Genomic DNA, 24519 nt, shown 5'->3' with positions numbered 1-24519 from the left:
ACTGATGGTGGCTCTGTGCAGGGCATTCCTCCAACTGTCTCTTTTCTGTCTTTGCAGTGTCTTTAAGCAGGTTTTACTCCACATCAGCACCATCCGAGCAAAGCAGATCCTGAAGCTTTTTATTTGGGGGGGGGGGTAATTAGGTTTATTTATCATTTTTTTATTTAACAGAGGTACTAGGATTGAACCCATGACCTTGTGCATGCTAAGAATGCACCCTACCACTAAGCTATACCCTCCCCCCTGAAGATTTTTAATTATCTTGATTCTACTCTATTCTCCCAAAGTACCCCCAAATCACTGGCACCTGGCACCATTTCTCCCCTCCCCTCCACTACCTTCTCCACCTCAATATACCAGACCCTTAGCCCCACCCATGACCTACTTCTGAGCTTTCTCACTTCAAAAATAGTTGGCTTTGGAGGAAAAACTTAAATCCTGATACTGTTTCAAACCAATAATTATAGATTTTACTACCATTGTATTCATTGTACGTATCTATTCCTTGTCTCCATTATGCTTGTGTGTCTCTGCTCCCCCAGCTAGATTATGAACACCTCATGAACAACAGTTATGCTTTGTCTGCTAGTCCCGAGCACACTCCTACTCTGTTAGGTACTCAAATACGCGTGGAATTAATAATGAATACATTAACACAGTCTTTGCACAAGGAATGCTTTCATAAATCCAAAAATATAGGAACTTCTTCATTATGGTCTTCTCGGTTTGCAAATGACAGTCAGGGAACCAGGGGCCCAGACCTGGATGGAACAAGGACGAAGCCCTAGAAACCATTTATTTCTGGGGCTCTGGTCAGTTTTATTTGTAAACAGGGAGGGAAGAAAATAACAGGAAGTGGAGGCAAGAGGAAGAAGAAAGGAAGAATTCCGAAGTGAGGAGAGGAATTCTGGAGTGACCTCACCACAGGCCTGTACCCTGCCTCATCCCACGTGGCACCCTGTCATCCAGCAGGAGAGTGGCCGGCCTGCACAGTGCAGCCTGCATTTTACCCTGTGGAGAGAAAGAAGACCGGTTCTTGCTTCCACCTGACCAGCTGCTTCCCCGCCCACGTGACCCAGAACAGTGAGGCTTCCATGCAGAGCCACGCCCAGCATCCCCTTCATGCCCAGCAGTCTAATCTGTCCTCCTTTGGTGCCTCTGATTCTTCCTTTAAATTCCGTTCTCCGTGTTGTTTGCCCTCTTCCCCCATTCAATTTGCTTCCACATTTCTTTTTTTTTTTTTTTAATAGATGCACTGAGGATTGGACACAGGACCTCCTGCATGCTAAGCATGCACTCTACCACTAAGCTCTACACCCCCCACCACAGGCTTTTGAATTTTTATTATTTTTATTGTTATTTGCTTCTACATTTTCAAATCCTTATCTCCCTCTGAAGGAGGAGAGCACTGTGTTACAGGGCTGAGAGTTACTAAAAAACAAACAAAAAATCCCAGAGGCAACCATTGACTTTTTTTTTCCATAATAGTCAACCCCTCTTTTGCATGTGTTTTTAGAGAATGCAAGGCACTTAACTAACTCCTTCCCTTTTTCAGTTTCACATAGAGACAGCCACTGATATTATTTATATATCTAGTTTGAAGGTCAGAGAAGTTAAGTAACCATCCCGATGTCCCCCATTGGTAAGCTGACAGCTGGGGTGTCTGCCCAGCTGATGAACAACACACTTATTCTAGAAAATGTTGCTGTCAGTTATGGAGAGAGGGCCCTGTGGCAGCCAGGTTTCTGTTGCTTCACTGCTCCCAGGTCTACGGCTGATTGAACCAAGCAGGGACACAGGGTCTAAGCTGAACCCATCAGATTCTCTAGCTCAAGCACTTGAACTGGGACTGAGCCTAGCCAGGCTCTGTGTGGTTGCTTAGGACATTAGTCCATAAATTCAGGGCAGACATGGTCCTGTGGACAGTAGAGCAGAGAAAGCTGGTCTGCAGAGGAAGTTGTAAAGCAAATACACCAAGAGAAGCAGAAACCTGCCAAGGAAAGCTTGCTGACAGTTTCCAGCCCTGCTTGCATCCTCTTCCTGAGGCCCAACCTGACCCCTTGTGTGGGCTCAGTAAGACCCCTTGTCCTCTCAGAGTAAATCTCCTTCAGCTAGCTTAGGCTGTTCTGTTACTGCAACCAAAAGAGTTTGGTTTAACTCAGTCAGAGGAAGAGCCAGATCCCGGCGTTCCAAGCCCTGCCACTAGCCCACATCTTTCTAGACTGTAGAAGACATCTAGGCCTGCCCTAGTGTCCCTTTCTCTGTCAGCACATCTTTCTTAAGACCCTGCCCACCAGCTTAGTCCCACGGGGTCCTCCTCACCAGTTCTTCATGCCCCCTGCTCCGGACACAGTCTTTTTTGCACAGTTGATGATTGAGAGAAGGTTGGGGCTCAGCAGTCCTGAAAGGGAGAAGGAACTGTACTGATGAGAGCACAGGGGACAGTCCTGAAGACTGAGGCAGTCACTGGCTCTCCCCGCACAGGTGTGTGCCACCCAGAGGCCTGAGTACTTCCAGATGGGTCAAGGCCTTCCTCCTAGAGGCTCACTGGGGCATCCATAAAATGGCTGCTGGAGGTTGGGGGGTGGCCGGGGGTGGGGGCAGGAGGGACAGGAAGCCTGAGATTTGGGCTGTTTTACTATCATACTTCCTAGCCAGAGTAGATGGTGGTTCACCCCTAGGTTTGGAGGTTTCAAGGGAAAGCACAGAGACCAAGGTAAAATCATGCTTAAGGAGGGAGGCACTTCAGGTGAACAAAGGAGGAGATAAGGGACAGAGTCATGGACCTGTGGAGCCTCCTGGATCAGCTGAGTGGGGAGTTTGCCCTTGGCCTTTGGTTAGACTGTTAGCCAAAGACAGTACTGCTTGGTGGTTAGAGCTGAGCTTTCAGGGCCACCAGTTTGGCATTTGGCACTGGTTCTATGAGCCTCAGTTTTCTCATCTGTAAAGTGGGGATCATACTAGTCAGTATTGCATGGCAGTTTGGATGAAATGAGCTATGCATGTAAAGTGCTGAGTGCATAATCCACTCTTAATAAATGCTGGCTGCTGCTGCTCTACTGCTGCTGGCTGTGCAGAGCCTATCTAGAGCCTGGGGAACACCGTGGCAACTCCTATGGATGGGCAATTCAGGACACAAATCAAACCCTCTGCTCAGTAAAAGGATTCCCTGATTCCTTGAGCCACCCCACCAGGGGCCATTCCCAGGCTGTGCGTAGGAAGGGAAGTCCTGTGCATAGAGCCTGGTCACCTCTCTCACCTCTCCCACCCCGGGGCCCTGGCCAGACCTTGACAGTCCACGTGGCAAGGGTTTTCCGTGTGACTCTGGTAATCGTTGCACCAGTAGTGGCTGTTGATTTGGAAGATGCCGTAGTCAAAGCTGCCATATGTATTTTCATTTACCTTTGCTATGTTGAAGTCACTTTCCACGAAAGCCAGGCTCAGCCCTTAGAACAGGGAGAAGAGGGTTTTTAGAGGAGACTAAGCTGAGGGAGAAGGGAGATGCAGGAGGAAGGGAGACCAGGAACCAGAAGAAAGGAGCAAGGCCTTAGAGGCTAGATGGGTCTTGCAGGCTACAAACACCCATTAGCTTCTCCTCTCATCCTTCAGTCCATCCACCCACCCATCAGCACAACTGCCCATCAGTCCATCTGTCCATCCGTGCTTTCTGCCCTTAACAACCATCTTCTGTGTGCCAGAAACTGTGCAAAGCCCAGGGAGGGACATTGAGCTAGATCAAGTGCAGATGCTGCCTTCAATGCACCTGTAGGAGAAGAATGAAGCTATGTGCCTAAAAAAACAAAGCAAGGTGAAAGGAGAGAGTGCTGTGAGAGAGATGTGCACAAATTCTGGGCAGAAGGGAGATTTCTCTACCATGGAGTAGGATAAAGCCTTTACACTGGCTGTTTCCTCTGCCTGGAATACTCTTCCCCCAGATGTTTGGGGGACCAGGTCCTTTATCCATTCAGTACTGCTCAGTGTCACCTCCTCAGAGAGGCCTTCCTTGACTTCTCTTCTGTAACATTGTCACCTATCACTCCCCCTGCTTTACTCTTCTGCATACCATTTATCAGCACCAGGAAGTACTTCATATATTTGTATGTTTTGTTTTGTTTTGTTTTGTTTGCTGTCTCTTCCCCTAGAATGTGAACACTGTGAGGGAAGGGACTGTGTTGATTATCTATACCCCCAGTGTCTAAAAGAGTTCCTTGGACATACTAAGTGCTCACTTAATAATCATTGAACGAATATGCAATGCTGGGAAAGGCTTCTTGGAGACGCTGTTTTTTGAACTTGACTTTGGAAAACAAGTGACAGAAAAAGACAGCTGGCCACGTAGGGCATGACCAGGAGAGGAGGTGCAGTGGGGGTTGGGGGGAGGGAATGGCACTCACAGTCACTCAGAGAGTGGCCCTCAAACCCATCCAAGTCCTCCTTGCGTGGCACTTTGGCCAAGTCACAGCGGCTGATGGGTCTGGCCTGATTTATGGCCACCAGGCAGCTGACCAAGGAGATGAGCAGCAGGCTGGGCATCCTCAATGGAGAGGAGGCACAGTGGAGGGCGTGCAATGGCAGACCGGCGGGTCCTAGGGTCTCCCAGACTGCCTGCTGGTTTGCTCCGAGGGCCTGAGGAATCTGGAGAGAGTAGCCAAATGTCCTCGCTCACTCACTGCTCCCCACCTGGCTGTTTCTAGTCTTTCCCCTCATTTATTATTTTATAAATACTCTTTTATTGTGGAAAATCATAAACATTTATAAAAGGAGAAAGAATAGTGTCATGAACCTCCGTGTACCCATTGCCCAGCTTTAGGACTTAAAAACCAAGGCCAATCTCCTTTCATCTGTAGGTCTCCACTTTCCTTTAGTTGTTCTCACCCTTGTGATGGGCACCCAGCTTGGGGCAGCATTTGGGTACAGGGCTGGGGAGTGAGGTGGGCAAAGGAGATGAATGAGAACTCTCCTTCACTAGTATTTGTTAGTTTGTATTTGCATATGTGATTTCGGAGGATGGGCTAAGACAATGGACACTGATCACTCCCAACTGCACACCCCATATAACACATGACTCTCCCTAAGGGGATGCCCTGCCTGGTGCAGTTCGCTGGGAGCCGGTTGGTTATAGGTTCTATTCTTTTTTTTCCATTCAGAGGTGCATATCATAAAGCAATCAAGAATGACCTAGTTGTAGAAACAACCCTCACTTTCACTCTCTGTGTCAGTCAGACTAACTCATTTAAAGTGTACGATTCGGTCATTTTCACAGAACTGTGCAACTAGCACCTCAGTCAATTTCAGAACATTTTCTGTGTGTGTGTGTGTGTGTGTGTGTGTGTGTGTGTGTGTGTGTGTGTGTACACCTTTCCCCTTAAACTATATCCTTAGGGTTCCTCCCCCCACCAGCTTCATGAGTCAGGACAAGATGCTGCCCTGATGCCCTGTTTCCTCAGGGATGTTTCATCCTGTTTTCTAAGACTCGCTCATAGCAGCCTGTGCTTGTGACCATTCTTTTGCTTCTCTTTCCCACCCTAGAGTTGCCAGATTGAGCAAATAAAATTACAGGATGCCCAGTTACATTAGAATTTCAGACAAACAACAAATACTTTTTTAGTATAAGCACGTCCCATGCAACCATATTCTGCCCTGACTCAGTAGGTTCCTTCAGAGATGGGTGTCACTGAGCCTCAGAAAGCAGGGAGCCCCATCCCTGCTCCTGAAGCCCCCTCTTGGGGTTCCCTTGGGGAGGACAGTGGTTCTGGCAGGTGCGCACCCACCTTCCCTCTCCAAGCTTCCCTCTCTCCTATGCTTCTCTGACCCCAGGTCCCACCTCCTCTTCCTCAGGAGCTACCCTTTAGCACCCCTTGCTCACCACTCTCCAGTGTCTAAAAAAGTGGCAGGAGTTCTGGGCCACCGCCACCTTCTAGAACCCCAGTTCTGTGACATCATCACTCTTCTAGAAATATTCTGGTCTTAACCACACAAATTGGCTCAGTTTTGAGGTCTGTCCTGCCTTCAGGCAGAAGTAGCAGATGGGCCTGGAGGGATTGGTGACACTGTGATGCAGACCACTGGGTGGGACAGGGTAGAGAGCGCTGGCTGCTCTGCCTGCCTCTCTCCTGCATTCTGGGAACAGGACTATCTATGAGGGAACTCCTTCCCCCATGGGGTTTTAGTGGGGCTGTCAGTTGCAGGGCCCTGCCATCCATGTGACAGGGTATGCCCAGGCCACAACCAGTATGTCTTGACTTGAAATTAAGCAGAGCAGCTCAGCTTCTTACAGGAAGCCTTGGGTGTAGGGCCAGAGGCCGACAGTTTGGAATCCTGTGCATACAGCCCATCTGAGAGACTAAGCCTCCTTGAAGAGCGAGCAGCGTCCAGACAGAATTCCAGTCCCAGGGTCCACTCTTTCTACAACCTAAACACGCTCTGGTCCTTACTGCAACCTTGCGATTCAATAAAGGTCCCTTCTTGTGTAAACATATTTGAGTTGGGTTTCTGTCACTTGAAATCAAAGAGACCTGCCTAATAGAGTCAGCACAGGGCTAACCATCCTTGGAGTGGTGACCTGACAACCTGCTAGCTCTCCATGCTAGTATCATAAGTCACCAAGGAAGTCTGGGAGATACTTCCAGCAACTGCAGCAAAGAGGAGGCAAGAGAAAGTTTTGTTACTGATCTTCACCCCATCCTTGGAAACATGTTGATAGGGTCTGACAGGAAGCAGGAAGAGCTTTCTAAGTGGGCAGAGCTGCCCTGTACTGTCCATTTCTGGACTTCCCTCCCCAGCAGGACAGCAACACATTACATCTGGGGATGTGAAGCCAGCAGGGCTTGGGTGGAGGCAGAACCCTGGGAAGAGGGCATTCTCGGGGTGCCACCTCATGAGGTACTGCTTGTGACCAGAAATCTACAGGTGTTTCAGCTGACCCAAATAACCTCGTCTGTGCAGAATTAGAGCCACAGGTGGAAGGAGAGGTTTCCATAGCCCAGGTCCACATGCTGGAACTTGGCCCAAGGGAGGATCTCCCTGCAGCCTGAAGACTTAGAGGGGATGATGGCAGCACTCAAAGGGGGACCAGAGGGACCCTCAACTCTCCACCCACCCAACTGTGACAGACATGAGCCCTGGATGGGTTCTTACCCAGTCAAGGAAACGGAAAGCCCAACCTGGGGCCCATTAATAAATTCTGGATGTCACAGCCTAGGGCAAGAGGACATGAAGGCCACAGATCATCTGTCTATATAAACATTACAAGTTATAAAAACTAACAAGCTGTCAACTGAAGGTTATGTTTGTAGTAGAAGGTTCTAAAGCCTTGTTGCCTCAAAAGCATTGCTGAACACTTTCTTCCATAAAATCATATTCTGGCTCCTGAGAGAGGTCCCAGTGGGACTGGGAAGTGCCAACGCCTGCCGCTGGCCCTGAGAACTTGAGGAAGAGAAGACTGCTTATGTCCCTGCTCAGCAAAGTGCAATGGAAGATCCTAGATTGTGCTGTGTAAATAAGATAAGAGGAATGCAAATGTGCCTTTGAAAAATTAAATATGGACCTTAGTGAATGAGTCTGGATTGTTAATAGGCTAGATAGAGGTCTAAAATCCAATGGTGGTCCAGTCCAAACACACCATTCGCATAACTCAGAAAGAAACACACCAGCCCTGTGAGAAATGAATCTTTCCACTGAGCTAAAAATCTGCCTGTTTCCACCTCTCTGCTCAATCTCAGGCCCCATGCATCATCCACACAGCACTGTACCCTCCTGCATGGGATGGCCAACTGCTGGCCATGGGAGCCAAACCAAAGTTTCTGACAAAGAACCAGGCTCATGTAATTGTGTGTATAGGTCAAGCATCTGACTACATCATTGTATGTTCCAGTGTGATCATGGCTGAGCGTCTACATGGGACTTACCTATTATTGTATTACTTTCCTTCAGTTTCTCTTTTATATGATAGTAGTGCTACCAAGTCCTAACTCATTCTGCTTGTGGCACGACAGGACTATAAATTGGGAGATGAGGTGTTGGGGCAAGGAATAAAGGCTTTATTTGGAAAGCCGGCAGACTGAGAGGGTGGCCCACTAATGTCTTGGAGAACCACCCTCCCCTAGTCAGAATACAGGCTCCTTTTACACACACACACACACACACACACACACACACACACACACACACAAAACAGGTGACAGGGTGTGGTTGGTTGCTGCAAAATTCTTGCTGTAGGAATTCTTTGTTCCTGCAGCTGTCCAGGTCATGGTGCTCCTGAAAAACCTCCAACAAAACAAAAGCTACCTTCTATTCTGCAACTTCTTATCTTTATATAAGTGCAGAAGTGTTAGTATCTTAAAGGTCAGAGCCTTGAGAAAAGGCTCTCCTGTTTACCAGGCAGGCTAAAGGCAACATTGTTTTACAAAAGGCTCAGAGCCTGCAAGAATAAACCCAGAAAAATAGGCACCAAAGGAAAACCAAAGGAACAGACCCAACATAGAATCAGATCTGCTCTCCTCTATTACAGTATGGCATTATATTAATTTTTAAATTTACCCTCATTCTGAATAGATGAACTGCAGTATATTCATATGATGAAATACTACTCAGCAATAAAAATGGAATGAACTATTGGTACACAAAACAACATGGATAAATTTCAAAATAATTATGCTGAGTGGAAGAAGCCAGAGCAGAAAAAAAGAAGTATACATTTACAGAAATCTCTAGAAAATGTGGGCTAACCTACAATGACTGGAAGCTGCTCAGTAGTTGCTTGGGGTGAGGAATTAGAAAGGAGCACAAGGAAATTCTGGGGGGTGATGTAAATGTTCACTATCTTGGCTGTGATGATAGTTTCTTGGGTATATAACATATTAAAAACTACCAAATTGTACACTATAAATGTATCATTTATAGTATATCAATACCTCAGTGAAGTGTTTAAAGATTTTTAAATTACTATCATTACACAAAATATATTTTACAAAAAGGGAGTTATGGGTCTGTCATGGTTGAGAACCCCAACATCAGGAAAATTCAGAAGCGGAGAATTGTTTCTCATACATGCCTGTTCTCAGGTCAACTCACTGTGCGATTTATCCAGTGGCCGCTAGAGGCCAGCAGCGGCCAGCAGCGGCCCATGTACAGGAAGTTGGGGCTGGGGTGGGCAACAACACTTGAAATAATTCCCTCCTCAATGCTCGCTAGCCCGGGAAGTGGGCATTAATCACCCCAAGTTGCACGTAGTAGAGCTGGGATTTGTGTTGTGATCTCTTTGGCTCCTGATTCCACCTTATTGGTCCAAGAGACCTTCCTGCGCTACCTCATGTCCTGTCTCCAGTGGGTGGGCAGCCACACCACACACACATCCACAGGCTCAGGGTGTCCTCTGTGTTGGCCTTGCACCTGACCTGAAACAAGGCAGGGTTCCGTTGAAGCACTGAAAAGGTCATTTTTATAAGGGAGAGGGAAAGGAGAGAAGGTTTAATTAGGGGTGGGGAGGTGATGGTGGAGCACATGTGAGCTGCTGCAGTGGAGGTCTCCCCGCCAAAAAAAACTATCGCTAATGTCTACTGAGCCCTCCCAGTGCATGAGGCATGATGTGGCGTGTGCAGTGAATCGTTTCATCATCAGAGCACTCTTGGAAATTATCTGCAGAGATGTTAAGTAACTCACCCAAGGTCACAGAGCTCGTAGGAGACAGAGCAAGGATTTGAATCCAGATGTGACACCGACGTGGTGGGTGTGGCTGCCATTCTGTACTGCTCACTTTCACGGACCTGTCTTTCTTGCTCTTCGGAGCTGAGGCATTACTGAGTTCACGTGTTAAATTGGTTGGTGTTGGTAGCAGGTGGTGGGTATTTTAGTTTAACCTTCTGGAGATAAAGCTTCTGATACTTCAAGAGAATTTTAAGCCCCTGCAATGGCCCAGGAGGGAAGTCCTCTCTCTTGATTTATTGAGATTTATTGAGCATTTACAATGTGAGTGGTTCAATGCTAAGTTTGATACTTCCTTAGTGATGTTATTGGAAGAGCAGCTGGGCAGAGGCCAGCAACAAGGAGTCGAGGGGCAGGTGACATAAGGATCCAGTGACGTTGTTCATTTGTGCCCATGAGAGTGTGTCAAAGGCAGTAGGACCCCACCTAAACTGGAATCCTGAGTAGGTAACCAGACCAGGATGTAGGCCCAGGGAACTCACCAGCAGGCTCCAGGCATCTGGAAAGGCCAAACCATCCTGGTGAACAGATAACTCATGCACGTGGTTGGTGGGTGATAAAGTCTTCCAGCAGTTTCTTTCGTGGACATCTATTCTCTTGGGTTTGGACCTGCCCACCTGGGATCATGCAGCTTGATTCTCCAAGCAAGCTGCCTCGGAGAGGTGGCCTCTTTTGTTCCAGGTTCTGCAGGGCCCAACAGCTCTGGGCTTCTGCCCATCCTGCTGCTTTTATGATCTTATGGGTGGATGGTAGGGGAGACATAGGCACTAAATAAAGGTTCCAGGGCTGCACAGGTGAGGACAAAGCAGAAGGAGGCCAGACTCAGGCCGCTGCAGACCCATTGGGCCTGCCTGCTTCATTTCATAGGTACGGAAACTGAGGGCTGGCGAGGGGAAAGGACTCAATCAAGGCCACACACGGGGTGCACAAATGGCCGAGCTGGGGGCAGGACTCCCACCGCAGTCCCCGTCCCCATCCTCCCCAGCCTTATTTCATATTAGCTCCTTGCTGCTGGGTAGTTCCTTGTACTTCGTCCATTGCTCTTCACTCTTCTTTCTTAAAACAATAATTCTTTAATATCATTACATATTCAGTCGATCAGTGTTCAAATTTCCAGATGTTTTTATGTCAAAAGGCATTTCTTAACAGTTGGAGTAAATCAAGACCCAGATAAGATGCGCTCGGTTGTGATGGGCTGACGTCTCTTCAATCTCTTTTTAATCCACAGGTTTCTCTTTCATCTTTCTCTGTTTCCTTGCAATTTATTATTGAAGAAGGCAGATCATACATCCTATTGATTGTCCACGGTCTGGGCTTTGATGATTACAAACCCATGAGGTAGTTTTCTGTCTTTTGTAATTCCTGTAAATTGCCATTTGAGTCTAGAAGCTTGATTAGATTAAAATCATAATAGGTGTTGTATCCTTCCGTCTAAGGGACATGTCTAGTTGGCTTCCTTCTTGTGAAATTAGCAGCAGTTGCTGCCCAGTGCCTGGACTCAGTCATTCCCAGGGCGGGGAGGGGGGGGCGGTGAAACATGGTGATAATTCTATCTTTCCTTCTTCATTTATTAGCTGGATTTTTCCTGTAAAGAGAAACTTCTCCTCATCTACTGTCGGTTACCCGGGGTATTATCTCATGAATTCTGTGAGGATTCAGGGTAGGGACATGTGATTATCTCCATTTCTGTATGAGCACACTGCACTGGAGAACTGTCCAGCTGAGCCCCAGTCAACCCACGGAATCATAATAAATAATTAGATGGGTTGTTTTAAGGCCCTAAATCAGGCCCATGGATGGCAAACCCAGGCCTAAGGGCTCCTTGGCCCTTATCTCCCTCCGTAGGTGGAAAGACCCACCCAGAATCTTAAGCATCATCCAGCTTAGCCTCGTCCTGTTCCAACGGGGAAGCTGAGGGCCAGAGAGGAGTAGTGACTCATGCAGACTTGCACACGTGACCAAGGTCATGGGCATATGCTTAAAGGAAACCCCTGAAATTCCCTGGGACGAGTTCCAGGGCCTCAGGCAGCTGTGTCTGCCGTTCTCACTGTATAGCCGTGCTTGTACCCGCTGTACTAGCTCCGTCCCCCCACCATGTCTAACTGTTGTGTTCTCAGTGCCCAAAATAGATGCTTGACGAATGTCAGCTGATGAATGTATGCATGAAGGTGCCACGGTTTTTACGTCTCAGGAACTCCTCATGGACCTGTCCCCTGGAGAACGTACCGTAGGCATCGGTCCCGCTGCAGATGTCCAGAGAGCGGCCAGCCCTTCAGGCACAGGGCAGGTGCCAAGGGTAAGAGGATGAGTGGGAAGAGAGAAGCAGTAGGGCTCACTCTCAGAAATTGATGGGAGCAGTGGGCTGTTCTCCACTCTGGCAAGAGGCAAGCCCTGCCGCACATGATCCTGCAGGCAGCTGGGATGGGGCACACCAGCACGCACCAGGGTCCAGCCACAGCGATGGGGTGGGGGCAGAACTCCAGTCTGCAGGAGGACCAGGGCTGGACCCTCATCTTTATACTGGACAGGTGACCAATGCAGGAACTCAGGCCAAGGATCAAGTCAGAAGCCCTGTTAGTGTTAGTTAGGGTTAAGTTGGGTTGAGAAGAATGGAAGACCTTAAATATCATTGTCTCAGACAGGGTAGAAGCTCATGTTAAGAAACCCCAAAGAAAGGAGTCAGTCCACCACCAACAGCCTGCTCCACAGTGTAAAGGAAATAACAGAGATGACTCAGGCTCCCCTGTCTTATTGCTCTTCTATTTTCAGTCATGACTTTGATCCCTGGTACAAAATGGCTGCTGGAACTCAGCCTTTCCATGCCATATTCCAGGTAGCAAGAACAAGTAGGGGAAGAAGAAGAGCATGCTCCTTTTTCAGGGCAATTCCCAGAATTGTGCAGAATACATCACTTACATTCAATTGGCCAGAACTGAGTCACATAATTAGACCAAGCTGCAAATGACAATGGGAAATACAATCTTCGTTTCATACATCCAGGGGTCCAGCTAAAAATCAGAGTCTGTCAGTGAAGATCAGAAGACGTGTGTCCAGTGACTCAAATTATGATACAAGACAGAAGTCAGCAGGGGACTCACAGCTTAGGCCCAGGTGCTGGGCTGTAGCTGTTTCCGTCCCTGCTGCCCTAGGTCCCAGGGCTTGGGCAGGATGGCATGTGAGTCCCGTTGTGGGGAGGGAGGAGGTGTAGATAGGGCCTGGCTGTCCGTGAATACCTGCTGCTGCAGCAACAGTGGGCCCTTCCTAGCTCAGCATAGCATCAGCCCCGGACGAGGTGTTGGCCTGTTGTCGAGGACAGGCACAGACTCAAAGGCCAACAACTTCTCAGTGCTGTAAAAAGCGTCTTCAAGATTATGAGTCGGGGGCCACGACTGCCTTTTCCCAGAAGACAGTGATGTGGCTGAGGACAGCTGCCTTTTTTTTCTTTACTTAAAAAAATAAAATTAAAAAAATTTACTGTAAAGTAACGTGCACGTAGAAAAGTTCACAAATCATAAACGTATAGCTCGATGATTTTCAAACACAAAAAAACCACACCCAAGTCCCCAGCACCCAGGCCAGGAAGGAGGACATCATCACAACCGCAAAAGGCCCCGTGTGTCCCCTTCCAGCTGCTACCCACCGGCCCTCCTCCCAACTCCACCCTTTCCACCCTACACCCTCCAATGTCCACGCCCACTCCCAGCATTAAAAAATCTTCCTAGGTGATCCCATAGTTAATGTTGAGAATCACTGCTTTTATAACAACGGTTATCTAACTTTGCTGCACGGATCCACCGTGATAGAAGAGGGAAAAGGAGAGACAGCTAGAAGGCAGTGTGGTACAGTGGAGAAAATTAGGGGCCAGACAAGCCTGCCAGTCATTGGCTGTGTGGCCTTGACTGAGTCCCTTCACCTTTCTGAGCCTCACCTGTGAACTGGGAATATCATCACATGCCTGGCAGAGTTGAGGTAGAGAGATAGAGGGTGTAAGCCCTGGCACATGTAGGGTCAATAAATGGCAGCTACAACTGTCACTTTTATTGAAGGGGAGCAGCCCCGGGAAGACTGGAAAGCCCTTCTTTCTTCATGCAGATGGGACCCAACCTGAGGATGGTGAGCACAGGCTATGTTGATAGAGGCTCAACAGACTGTGCTGATGAGAGACCAGGGTTTTTCTAAGGAGCACAGGAAAATTCCACGGGCAGCAGAGATTCCAAGCCAAGGCCAATGAGAGGTGGCTGCCGGCTGGCACAGCTTCAGCAGCACCGGGGACCAGCAACTGGGGATGAACTTGGGCAAGCCCAGTTTTGGCAAAGCCAATCCTTCTCCTGCAGCCAGAAGAGCAAGATGCTGGCTACAGACTCTGACTCTGAGAGCTGCTTATAGGGAACGAAGTGCCTACTTTGTGCCAGAGGCTGCACATTCATGCCTTTAATCCCGTAAGGTGGGCAAACTCATCCCATTTAACCCTTGAGGAGCCTGAGGCTTAGAGGCAGCAGCATATGCCTGACTCAGAGAGCCCTGGTGTCACCAAGAGGCTGGGACCTGCCTCCCCACTGGTCTGCAGTGCCAGCACCCCTCCAGGTGTGCTGTGTACACAAGTGACCTGCAGACACCTTATTTGATTAGATGCTCATTCCTGTATTTTTTCCCTAAATGAAAAGTGTGTGACTTCTTAAGCTGATGACTTTCTTTTCTGGTACAATTGTTACAAGATAGACTGTTCACTTTAGAACACACAGAAAATGCAGACAGTCAAAAGAAGAGTATCAATATCTCTCCTAGCCCCATCCTGCAGAGAGGAGCACCTCGGTGTTTTGGCACCTGTTGTTTGTGTATGTGAGTGTGTGTGCATGTGTGTGTGGGGGTAAGACATTTACCAAAAAGGACTCATATAGGACACTCTGTTAGATAATCTGTTTTTCTTTTTCTTTTTTGATTGTTTGTTGCTTTTTTAAATTTCTAACTTCTCTTACAAGAATTTGGATGGTTACCAATAGTCTTATTTTGGTTTTGTTTTTAATGCTTTTTTTGTCAGTATTTTTCTTTTGATTTAAAGTCTCAAACAGCAGGCACTAAACAGCAGTCCCTCGCTGCTGGCTAAGGTCAGTCCCCAAGGTGCTACTCAGGGCTCAGCGATAGGACAGGGCACCATGGCCCTGGGTCAGAGGTAGATAATCTGCTTTTCTTCACTTAACAATAGTTGACCCTTGAACAAAACAGGTTTGAACTGTGCAAGTCCATATATATACAATTTTTTTTTCAGTGTAAGGCAGGTTCCATATTCACAGATATGGAGGGTGACTATTGGGACTTAAGCATCTGGGGATTTTGGTATCTGCGGCGGGTCCTGGAACTAATTCTCTGTGGCTACCAAGGGATGACTGTATATAGTGGCTGTATTTCTATGTCATTGAGAAATCTTCTACAGCAGTGGCTCTGAGTTAGAACTCTCCAGGAAAGCTTAACAAATATTTGTGTCTGGGTTCCACTCCCAGGCAGGCTTAATTGGCTTGGGATGGGGTTAGTCTATGGGACTTTAAAGACTCCCCAGGTGGTTCCGATGTGTAGCCAAGCTGGACAGCCCCTGTACGACAGCATCGTTTTCCCATAGTGGCCTTGCATTCTCTTTGCTGAAGGGATACACTGTAATTTGACCAATCCCCTATTCTTGGACACTCAGTTTGGTTCCAATTTTCACCATTATAAATCAGGAGTTAGCAATTTTTTTTCTGTAAAGGGCCAAATAATGTTTGTTTTAGCCTTTATGGACTATAAGGTCTCTATTTAACCCTGCCATTGTAGCACAAAAGCAATCACAGACAGTACATACATGAATGAGCATGGCTGTTTTCCAATAAAACTTTATTTACAAAAACAGATGGGGCCAAACTTAGCCAGTGTGCTATATGCAGCGCTGTAGTGAGTCTCCCTGAAGCTCAACCTTCTCCTCTGAAATGATCATTTTCTTGGCACAGTGACTTTCATATAAAACATATAGAAATGTTAATTGTATTTGTCATGCTGTGCATTACATCTTTAGTACTTACTTGTCTTGTAATTGGAAGTTTGTACCTTTTCACCACCTTCATCCAACTGACTGGGTCAGTTAGGAGGAGGTCAGGGTCATGTCTCTGCACCTCCCCCACAGGCCCTGTCCTCTGTGGACGCCCCTTCCCCACCCTCCCTCCATGGTGATGCCCCAGTGGGGCCTCAGGGAGGCAGGAGGCCGAGACCCAGGGACACAGGGTCGGGAGCTGACCAGCCACGGAGACAGCCTGCTTGGTTCCCCGTCTCCCTGATGTTTGGGTCTAAGGCCACCCCACACAGAAAGACCATGTCCCGAAGGCTTTAGTTTAGTCTTTTATTTGGCACAAAGGAGAAAGGGGTCTGATGCCAGTTTAATCTTTTGAGTGTGCAGAGCTCTGCCCACCCCCTCTCACCCTCAGCCCCCAATGAGCCCCTCTTCTCTTTGTCCCTTGGGGGGAAGGAACAGGTGGAGGAGGAATGTGACAGGTGAAGGGACCAGGACAGGTGAGGTAGGGCTGCCCTCCTGAAACCACCCCCTTCCCTAGGAACCAGTCAGAGCCAAGGGAGGAGAGCGTGCTCCTGGGGAGCTGGCAGAGGACTGGGGGCTGGAGGCAGGGGGTGGGTGGAGATGGTTGGGGAAAGTACAGACAAAGGGGGAGTTTGGGGAAATTAAGAAATGATGAGCTTGGCCCTGCTCAGTGTCTGCTGCCATGGAGGGAAGGTCTGGGTGAGGGGCCGGTGATGATCCCAGCCAACCCGCAGACGCCACGCATCCCCAGACTGACCTTATAATTGCAAAACTTTTAAGGAAGGGGTTTGGGGTTGAAAGAGAAAAATCAAATAGAGGTCTGTGCTGTGATTTTACTCTCAGGCAGTGGGAAGACCAGAGCTGTTCCCTCTGGCCACTTTTTAGAGGCTTCCAGACCTCATCCCAGCAGGGGAGAGGGTGACTGTCCCCACAGACATGCACCTTTGCCTTGGGGTCCAGGCCTCTGGCCTTCAGAGCTCCTCATGGACCCGCTCCCCATCTTCATCCGACTTCAGCTTGAGCTCCTCCCCCGTGATCTTGCCGTCCTGGTTGCGGTCCTGATTCTGGAACATGTCTCCTATGGTTTTCTCAGGGTCCTGGCCAGGCAGGAGACGTCCTTTGCCTTCACTGACTTGAGCCTTGATGAAGGTGGAGAACTGCCAGAGAGCCAAGGAAGGGGAGACTGAGCAAGCACCTGGGCTGAGCGGCTGCAGGTGGCCTTGGCAGGGGCTCCCGGGCAGAGGCCAGCCAGAAAGGACTAAGGAGAAGAGCTGGCACTGAGTCCTGAGTGGGGCCAGGGCAGAAGGCATGCATGGGCGACAGGCAGACGTAGGGGGAACAGGCTGCATGTACCAGAGGACAAGGGACTTAAGGCGCAGTGACCTGCAGAGGGCAGGAACATGGGTGCAGGCAGGATGGTGGACATGCACTGTGTTCTTGCTAGATGCCACCATGCAAGGTGGCTCCCATTGTGTGACAGTGTGGGAAGGGTTATTAGAAGGACTGAACTCCTCACTCACCTCCTCCAGGGGGACCTCGCCATCCTTGTTGAGGTCCAAGTCTTCAAACAGGTTGGCAGGAGGGTCCTCGTGCCACACAAACAGGTAGCCTGTGGGCAGCCCATCCTCTCGGGACACCAACTCCACCTCAAACAGCAGCACCGCACTGCCAGGGACCCCCCGGGCTGGAGGGAGGATGAGGAGGAGAGAAGGGAAGGGTTTGGGTCTGGCTCTGCAGTCTGCCCAGGGTGCTCCCCCACCCATAGGCTTCAATTTCCCCACCTTGGGGACTAGAGAGTGGGGCATGGGATGTTTACAGAACCATATGGAAGGCCTGCTTCACTCTTCCCACCAGCCATCCAGGCCCCAAGTGGGCAGGGACAAAGCCATCAGATCAGTCTCTGCCCCTTACCTCCGCTCTCTCCGTGTGCCAGGTGTGGGGGGACCACGATTTGCCGCCTCTCCCCAACACACATGTCCTGCAGGCCAATGTCCAGGCCTTGGATCACCTTGTTCGCCCCCAGAGTCGCCTCCTGAGGGGCCCCATAGTCATGGCTGGGGGAAGAGCAGATCCCCAGGTCAGTGCCCAGCCTCGTCCCCTGCCCATTCACCTCCCACCGTCCTGGGCATGCCCCGTTCCCGAGTCTCTCCTGGTGCTGCCCCAGGGCAGGGTGCAGGGACCCAGCGACTCAGAGATAGGGTCCCCTTCTCTTGCCACTGCCCTGACGTGTGGCCTGGGGGCTCACATCTCTCCCTGCTCCAGTTCTGTCCAAAGAGTGCAACTCGCAGCTCCCCCTACTGCTTACTTCACCCTCCCTCTGCTCAGAGAGTTGGGAATTTTAGCTCCTTATGCTCCCCCGACTCGCTTAGATGGGAACTTATGGAGGAAGTAAGAGTTGGGGGTCTGTTAGGACTCCTTACGCCCGGGCCCACCCACCTGCCCAGCCCTGGCCCTGCCCTGGACCCACGAGGAGAAGAGCCTGGTGCCATCCAGCAGAGAGCAGTTATAGTGGTAGCGAACAAAGTCCCCAGGCTTGGCCGTCTCGTTGCAAGTCTCGGCGGGCCGGGACAGTGTCTTGATTTCCACTGGATCCGCAGGGTTGTGGAAGTCGATGACGTGGACATCAAAGATCAGCACAGCGGAGCCAGGGATCTTGTCTCCTGGGGCCAAAGTGGGGGCGTGAATCAGCTCGGCGCTAGGAGGAGCTGCTCAGGCCTCCATGGAGGCTCCTGACCTTCCCTGCCAGGGGGTTTAAATGAGGATGGGATGGGATGTTTGTCTACCTAGTCCTCTCTTCTAATATACTCTGGGTGGTGGGGAGGCAGTGAAGGGGAGGGACGGCATGCCAGTTAGAAAGCCCTTTACATACACCTTGGAACATCCCAATAATTTACCCTGTTGAGCTATGTGATTAGTCCCATTTTACAAGTGAGCACACTGAGGCTTCCAGCAAAGCTAGGTCTCAAGTCCAGGTGTCTTTGCCTCTAGGGCTAAGCTGTTTCTGGTCTCCCATAACTGCTGTCCCTCCCCAAACTCACAGGTCAACTGCCCTTCTCCAGTGTGGAAGGGGGAAGTGGGAGACTGCCCTGGAGAAAAGGTTGGAGTGCTTGTGGCAGAAGCTGGGTTGGGGGCCAGTTTTTGTGATGAGAGGGGCAGAGCAGTGGCTGGAATCCTCCCCGTCAGGAGGAGCTGAGGTGCTGGCTTTGGGATTGGGGAACAAGCCTACCAGTCCCGTTCTCCCCGTAGGCGAGGTGGGGGGGGATGGTGATCCTCCGGCGCTCCCCCATGCACGAGCCCTGTAGCCCCTGGTCCATCCCGGGGATGATGTAACCCTGCCCCACATAGGTATTGTAGGTGTGGTTGCGGGAGTAGCTGCAATACAAGGTGGGGGGGCCAGCAAGGGAGTCACAGGGGCCCCGCCCTTCACAGCAGTTCAGAGCCACCCCCAGCTGCTGCCTGGGGCACCCTCACACCTGGTTCTTTCCTCTTGCCTCAGCTTCTCTCCTGTCCTCCCAACCCCCACCGTCCTCCTCAGAATCCCCCTGACCTGGAATCAAAGAGGGTGCCATCCATCAGGGAGCCATTGTAGTGGTAACGCATGAAGTCCCCGGCTACGGCTCTCCGGACGCAGCCAGGCGGCAGCTCCAGCGTCTCCAGCTGGATGGTGTCCTTTGGGTTGTGGACATCAATCAGTAGGACATGGAAGACCAGGGAGGCCTGCGAGGGGATCACAGTCCCTGGGGAAGGGATAGGCTTGAACCATCCAAGTGTAGAGCAAAACCGGGCTTCTTCCCAACTCAGGAAGGTCTATGTGAGCGCCATGCAAAAAGGTGCTAACCCTGCTTTCCTGAGTCCTTTCCCACCCATCAGCAGCCCTGGTTCTTCCCCTGTGAGGCTGGAGCTAAGGCTTCCCCAGGACCACCACTTGCCCATACTGGGCTTTGTGTGAATCAGAATGAAGCACCGCTGCTTAATGAGATGATCACCAAGTACTAGGTTTCATGCCTATTTGCCTCCTGGGCTAGATGTCCTTGTACAGTACACAGCCTGAGCAACTGTATATGGCAGCCTGCTTCTAGAGAATCCCTAAACTCCTGGCCGCCCTCACCATAGCCTTTCTCGCCATAGGCCAGGAATGGAGGGATGATGATCTTCCTTCTCTCTCCTGGACACATGCCCAGCAGCCCCTGGTCCATGCCCTTAATCAGCCATCCAGAGCCCACGTAGGTGTCATAAGTGCCGCCCTTACTGTAGCTGCAAAGAATGAGGTAGAGGTGAGGCTGCTGTTGGTGGGAGACAGGATGGCCCCTGGACTGCCCCCTGCATGCCACAGTCCTCAGCGCCCCAGGGCTCCCTCCAACCCTTACCTGTTGTCAAAGGCGGTGCCATCCAGCAGCGTGCCGTTGTAGTGGTAGCGGACAAAGTCACTGTCCTGGACCATGCGGGGGCAGTGGGGTGGGCGCAGCAAGGTGCTCACCTGCACGGTGTCCGCCTTGTTCCACACATCCAGCAGGACCACGTCAAAGTAGAGGGTGGCGTCCGGGGGAATGAGCCCCGCTGTGCAGCCCCCAGAGTTGGTCTGAGCATCCTGCTAGGCCATCCGCTCCCCCACCTCTAGCTCCCCTTCTCCCACAGGAGTCAAGCTAGGATCCCACCTAGGGTCCTGTTATTTCCCTTGCTCCTGCCCCAGGGGCTGAGAGACCAAAACTCAGGTCCCAGACCTGCCGCTATTCATACTTGGAAAGTCACTCTCCCTCTCTGAGCTTCATTTTCCAGCCCTAGGGTCCTTGCTCCTGCCCCCTGGCCTCCTGCATCCCCCTGCCCAGGCCCCAGCCCTTCTCACCCACGCCGATGCTGCCATAGCCCAGGTGCGGAGGCACAACAAGGCGTCGCCGCTCGTTGACACACATGCCCATGAGGCCTCGGTCCATGCCAGTGATGAGGCGCCCCACGCCCACCACGATAGCCACCAAGGTGTGGCGATCATAGCTGGAGAGGGAGGGAACAGATGGGATACAGTGGCCTCTGGCCATGGTTGCATACATCCACAGGTGCTCACACACACAGTCTCCCTCCCTATAGGTAGGTGAAGATCCACAGGCTCCTCATCCCCTCTTCAAGCCTCCCTCCTTGGTGAACCACAAGCCCCGCCTTAATAGGATGGGCTGCTACAAAAGGAAGTCCTGGAGGAGGGGTGGGCAAGGGAGCAGATGGGCATGGGAGCAGTCTGCTGCTGCTGTCTGCTGACTGCAAAGGGGTGGTATGTGCAGCCACAGGGGGAGAGGAACAGTGATTGAGCATGCAAACGATAAGCCAATGAAATGCTTGATGTTCTGCATTTATTATCTTATTTAGTTCTCTCCCTTGTGAGGTGAGCATTATTGATTTCACTTATCTTATGAGAAAAATTGAGGCTAGGGAAGCCAAGTGACTTGCCCAAAGTCACACAACTAATGTGTGATCTGTTGAACTTCAAAGCCCATGGATGGGCCGCTGTACCATCAATTCACCAAGGAAACGAAGGGGAAGCAGAGGAGGCTGGGGATAGGTTTTCAGGTTAAAAAAAAAAAAACCTCTCATTGCATTCTTTTATATCTAGCTCTCCAGTTTTCCCAGCATCACTTTTCTTTTTTATTTTGCTTTTTCTTGGTGGGGGGGGTAGATAATTAGGTTATTTATTTTAATGGAGGTACTGGGGATTGAACCCAGGACCTCATGCATCCTCCTGCATGCTAAGCAGGTACTCTACTACTGAGCTATACCCTCCCCGCTGATTTTCAATTTTGAAAAGGCCTGTTCTAAAATTGCCATGGCTTTTATCTGTTTTTAGTTGCAGTTTTCAGAAGTTAGCGAAGGATGGGAGACTGTTATTTTGATGGAAGGGGCTTTGGGTTGTGAACATTTTCCAAGCTCAGCACTTCAAGAACTGGGCCCAGCCCCGATCCAAGAGTCCCCAACAGGGAGGCCATCCCCCAACTCCCTCCCCCTCCCCCCCCCTCCTTGGTGGCCGCGGGCTCAGTGCGATACTCCTGGCTACTGCCTATACTTCATTTTGCCCGTTGATCTGGTTGTCTGTCTGATCTGGTTCCTTCACAGTGCCGTTGTGGGAACCCGACCATGGCACAAAGTTTCTACCAGTTAAACGCTACCAGGGTTCTCCTGAGTCAAGACTACCAGGCACTGGGTGAAGTTCACTTTCATTCATCATCTTGTTTGGGTCCTCCCATCAGCCTTGGGAATTAGGAACTCAGTCTTTCAGATTTGTTTTTAACCACCTTTTATTCAGATGAGGAAAGTAAAGCTTCAAGAGGTAAAATTCCTTGTCCATGATCACAGCCTGGGTTTGAACCCAGGGTCTTGGTCTCAGGAGTTCGTGTTCTTACCGAATATACTGCCTGCCTCCAAATCCACGGTCACTAATTTCTGTAGGCTGAGCTGTGTGTTTTGGGGAAGGGTCTAGGAGGAACGACTTCTTGGGGTATAGTGTGGAGGTTTGTGTGTACGACCGGGACCCTGAGTTCAACTGAAGCTAGTGTGCAGCCCTGTCCTGCCTCATCCAAGAAAATAGACTTGCCAGAGAAGACTGAAGGCCTGGATCAGACCAGAAGCTGGTCTCTCAAATCCCGAGGCTGGCAAGATGAGCAGCAGCACAGGCCTGGTAGAGCCAAGATGGAGGGAGGTGGGGGTGCGGGGGCACCCGGAGAGGGAGGCATGAAAACTCTCTGAGGAGCCCAGGGTGGCATGTGTGACCGTGTGACATGTAGACAGACAGGATCCCTGCACCAGGCTATGCCCTGCACTCCCAGAACCCTCCTGCTGTCTTATCCTGCCCACCTGCTTTACCCCACCCACTGCTCAAAACTCCCACCCCCTCCAAAAAAAGTTCTATTTACTCCCTCTTCTCTAAAGGCAAAGGCACTGAAACCTGGGGCTGGAGCCAGAAAGGGAGTCAGACTGGATGGAAAGGCGGAAAGTCTTGAGACCACTGTCAAATTCACACACAGCAGCCCTTCCCTCCACTATGAACCGGAAACCACCCCCCCTTCATAAAGCACTGCTAAGTAAATAGATCAGTGCATCTTTATTATCAAGCACGTTGGGGGACATAGGAAGCTTGTGAGAAAGAAATCAGGGTCATTTGAGAGGCGAAGGTTTGTGACTGAGGGCAGGCATGTCTTTAGGGAGATGGCTGTCTAGGAGTCCCCCTTCCCAGCCTGCAGTGTTTGGGGTTAGGGGATTACAGTTTGAGTATCAGGATGCAGACACAGCTTGAAAGCGGCAACAAGGGAGCTCCATGACTAAGAGAGCCTGGCCACGGGCTCAGGGAAGGAAAAGGGTGAGTCTGGGGGCACCCAACCCATTACCTCGAGTCAAACTTCTTGCCATCCTCGAAAGTGCCGTTGTAGTGGTAGCGGACAAAATCCCCCATCTGCACCTCCCGGGGACAGGCCCTGGGGATGTGGTACCTCTCGATAACCACATCTTCCAGGGGGGCCCCGGCCGGGCTGGCGCGGCCCAGCCCCCTCCCCACGGCCTGCACCAGCAGCAGCAGCAGCGGCGGCAGTAGGGGGAGGCGGAGGAGGGTGTGGCTGGGGGGCCCTGCGCGGAGCATGGTGCCTGGAGCTGGGAAGGCCGGCAGTGAGGGTGAAGCAAGAGAGTCGCTGCCACCAGACTCCTTTTCCCCCTCCTCCTCCCAGAGCTGGCTCCCCCTCTTCCTGTCCTCCATCCCCTACCCCCGCCCTGGCTGGTCCACGTGGAATGGGGGTTGGGGAGACTGAGCTGGCGGGGCGGGGGAGGGGGAGTGGAATAGCAGGACGAGGCCAGGCTGATAGTGTTCAGAGTCGGAGGAAAGAACCACAAAGAACTCCAGGTTTACCCCCACCCTCACCCTGAGGGGTCTGAGAGACCTGGGGCCTGGAGGGGGAGGGATGTTCGAAAAGTTGAGAAAAGTTCCAGAAAAGTTGAGAAGTCAGAGCTGACTTTAGGGACAAAAAAAATTCAGAGCCTTTTTGTTTTTCTGGAGCTCCCGGGTCCTAAAGCCGAGCTAAGGCATCTCTTCTTTGGCTGGCTTCCCCAAATCCAGGCCTCTCCATGTGGCTGGTGAGTCTCCAGAATCTGAGGGGTATCTCAGTGCTCCCTCCCACCCCTTCTGTCCCAGGAACGGCCTCTCCAGGGACAAGCTGCTTTGTCCTGCAAAAGCTGGACTGCCAGAGGACTTTCTGACATGGGGATGGAGACCGAGTGGGAAGTGGCAGGAGTGGAAGGTGTGCAAGGTAAAACCAGGGGTGTGCCTCCCCGTTGCGGGCTGGGGGGCAATTGGAGTTGAGACAGGAAGGGGGCCATTCAAGCATAGCCATTCAAGGAATGCTACAGCAATTAACATCAAAATGGTGGAAGATTCAACCCCCAGGAGGCCTTGAGGCTCAAGGTGGTGGGAGATTTGACTTCGAGCAGATCTTGAGCTTCTTTATACGCCCATTGTAATCTATTAACGTGGCAAATAACATGCCCACAGGCACCATGGCAGTCCCAAGGCTAGCCACGAAAGGTCAAAGAGTGGGAAATGGCCAACATCCTGGGAATCCCAGCCCCTTCCCCAGGCTAGTTAGACTGCTCCTTCCACTTATTAACATATGAAGCCACCAAGTCCATAAAAACTGGCAACACGGTGCCTCACGGCTGCTGTCCCCTCTCCCTCCCTCTTTGGAGATGGAGACGGCCCACGCTCTGTCTATGGAATGTGTACCAACTTTTAATCT

The 24519-nt window shown here is 50.7% G+C and overlaps 2 protein-coding genes and 1 pseudogene across 2 annotated transcripts; 1 reads left to right on the top strand and 2 right to left on the bottom strand.

Annotated features, from left to right (window-relative positions):
- LOC102504571 overlaps positions 1-24519 on the top strand; it is a 117917-nt pseudogene that overhangs the window by 86939 nt on the left and 6459 nt on the right.
- Positions 942-4533, bottom strand: LOC102503823 (lysozyme-like protein 6). Its single transcript, XM_006179412.3, has 4 exons — positions 4395-4533; positions 3288-3446; positions 2323-2401; positions 942-1011 (listed from the first exon to the last, which is right to left on the bottom strand). Exons 1-4 carry the CDS (start codon positions 4531-4533, stop codon positions 942-944), a joined length of 447 nt encoding a protein of 148 aa, XP_006179474.1.
- Positions 16053-23475, bottom strand: FKBP10 (FKBP prolyl isomerase 10). Its single transcript, XM_032498101.1, has 10 exons — positions 23125-23475; positions 20604-20749; positions 20128-20317; positions 19869-20014; positions 19308-19497; positions 18987-19132; positions 18228-18420; positions 17672-17814; positions 17281-17444; positions 16053-16917 (listed from the first exon to the last, which is right to left on the bottom strand). The coding sequence occupies exons 1-10, from the start codon at positions 23370-23372 to the stop codon at positions 16732-16734; spliced, it is 1752 nt and encodes a 583-aa protein (XP_032353992.1). The 5' UTR covers positions 23373-23475; the 3' UTR covers positions 16053-16731.

This window comes from Camelus ferus, chromosome 16 (assembly GCF_009834535.1).
Source record: "Camelus ferus isolate YT-003-E chromosome 16, BCGSAC_Cfer_1.0, whole genome shotgun sequence".
NCBI classification, from domain to species: domain Eukaryota; kingdom Metazoa; phylum Chordata; class Mammalia; order Artiodactyla; family Camelidae; genus Camelus; species Camelus ferus.
Note: the sequence above shows the minus strand (reverse complement) of the source record. Positions and strands in the feature narration are given on the sequence as shown.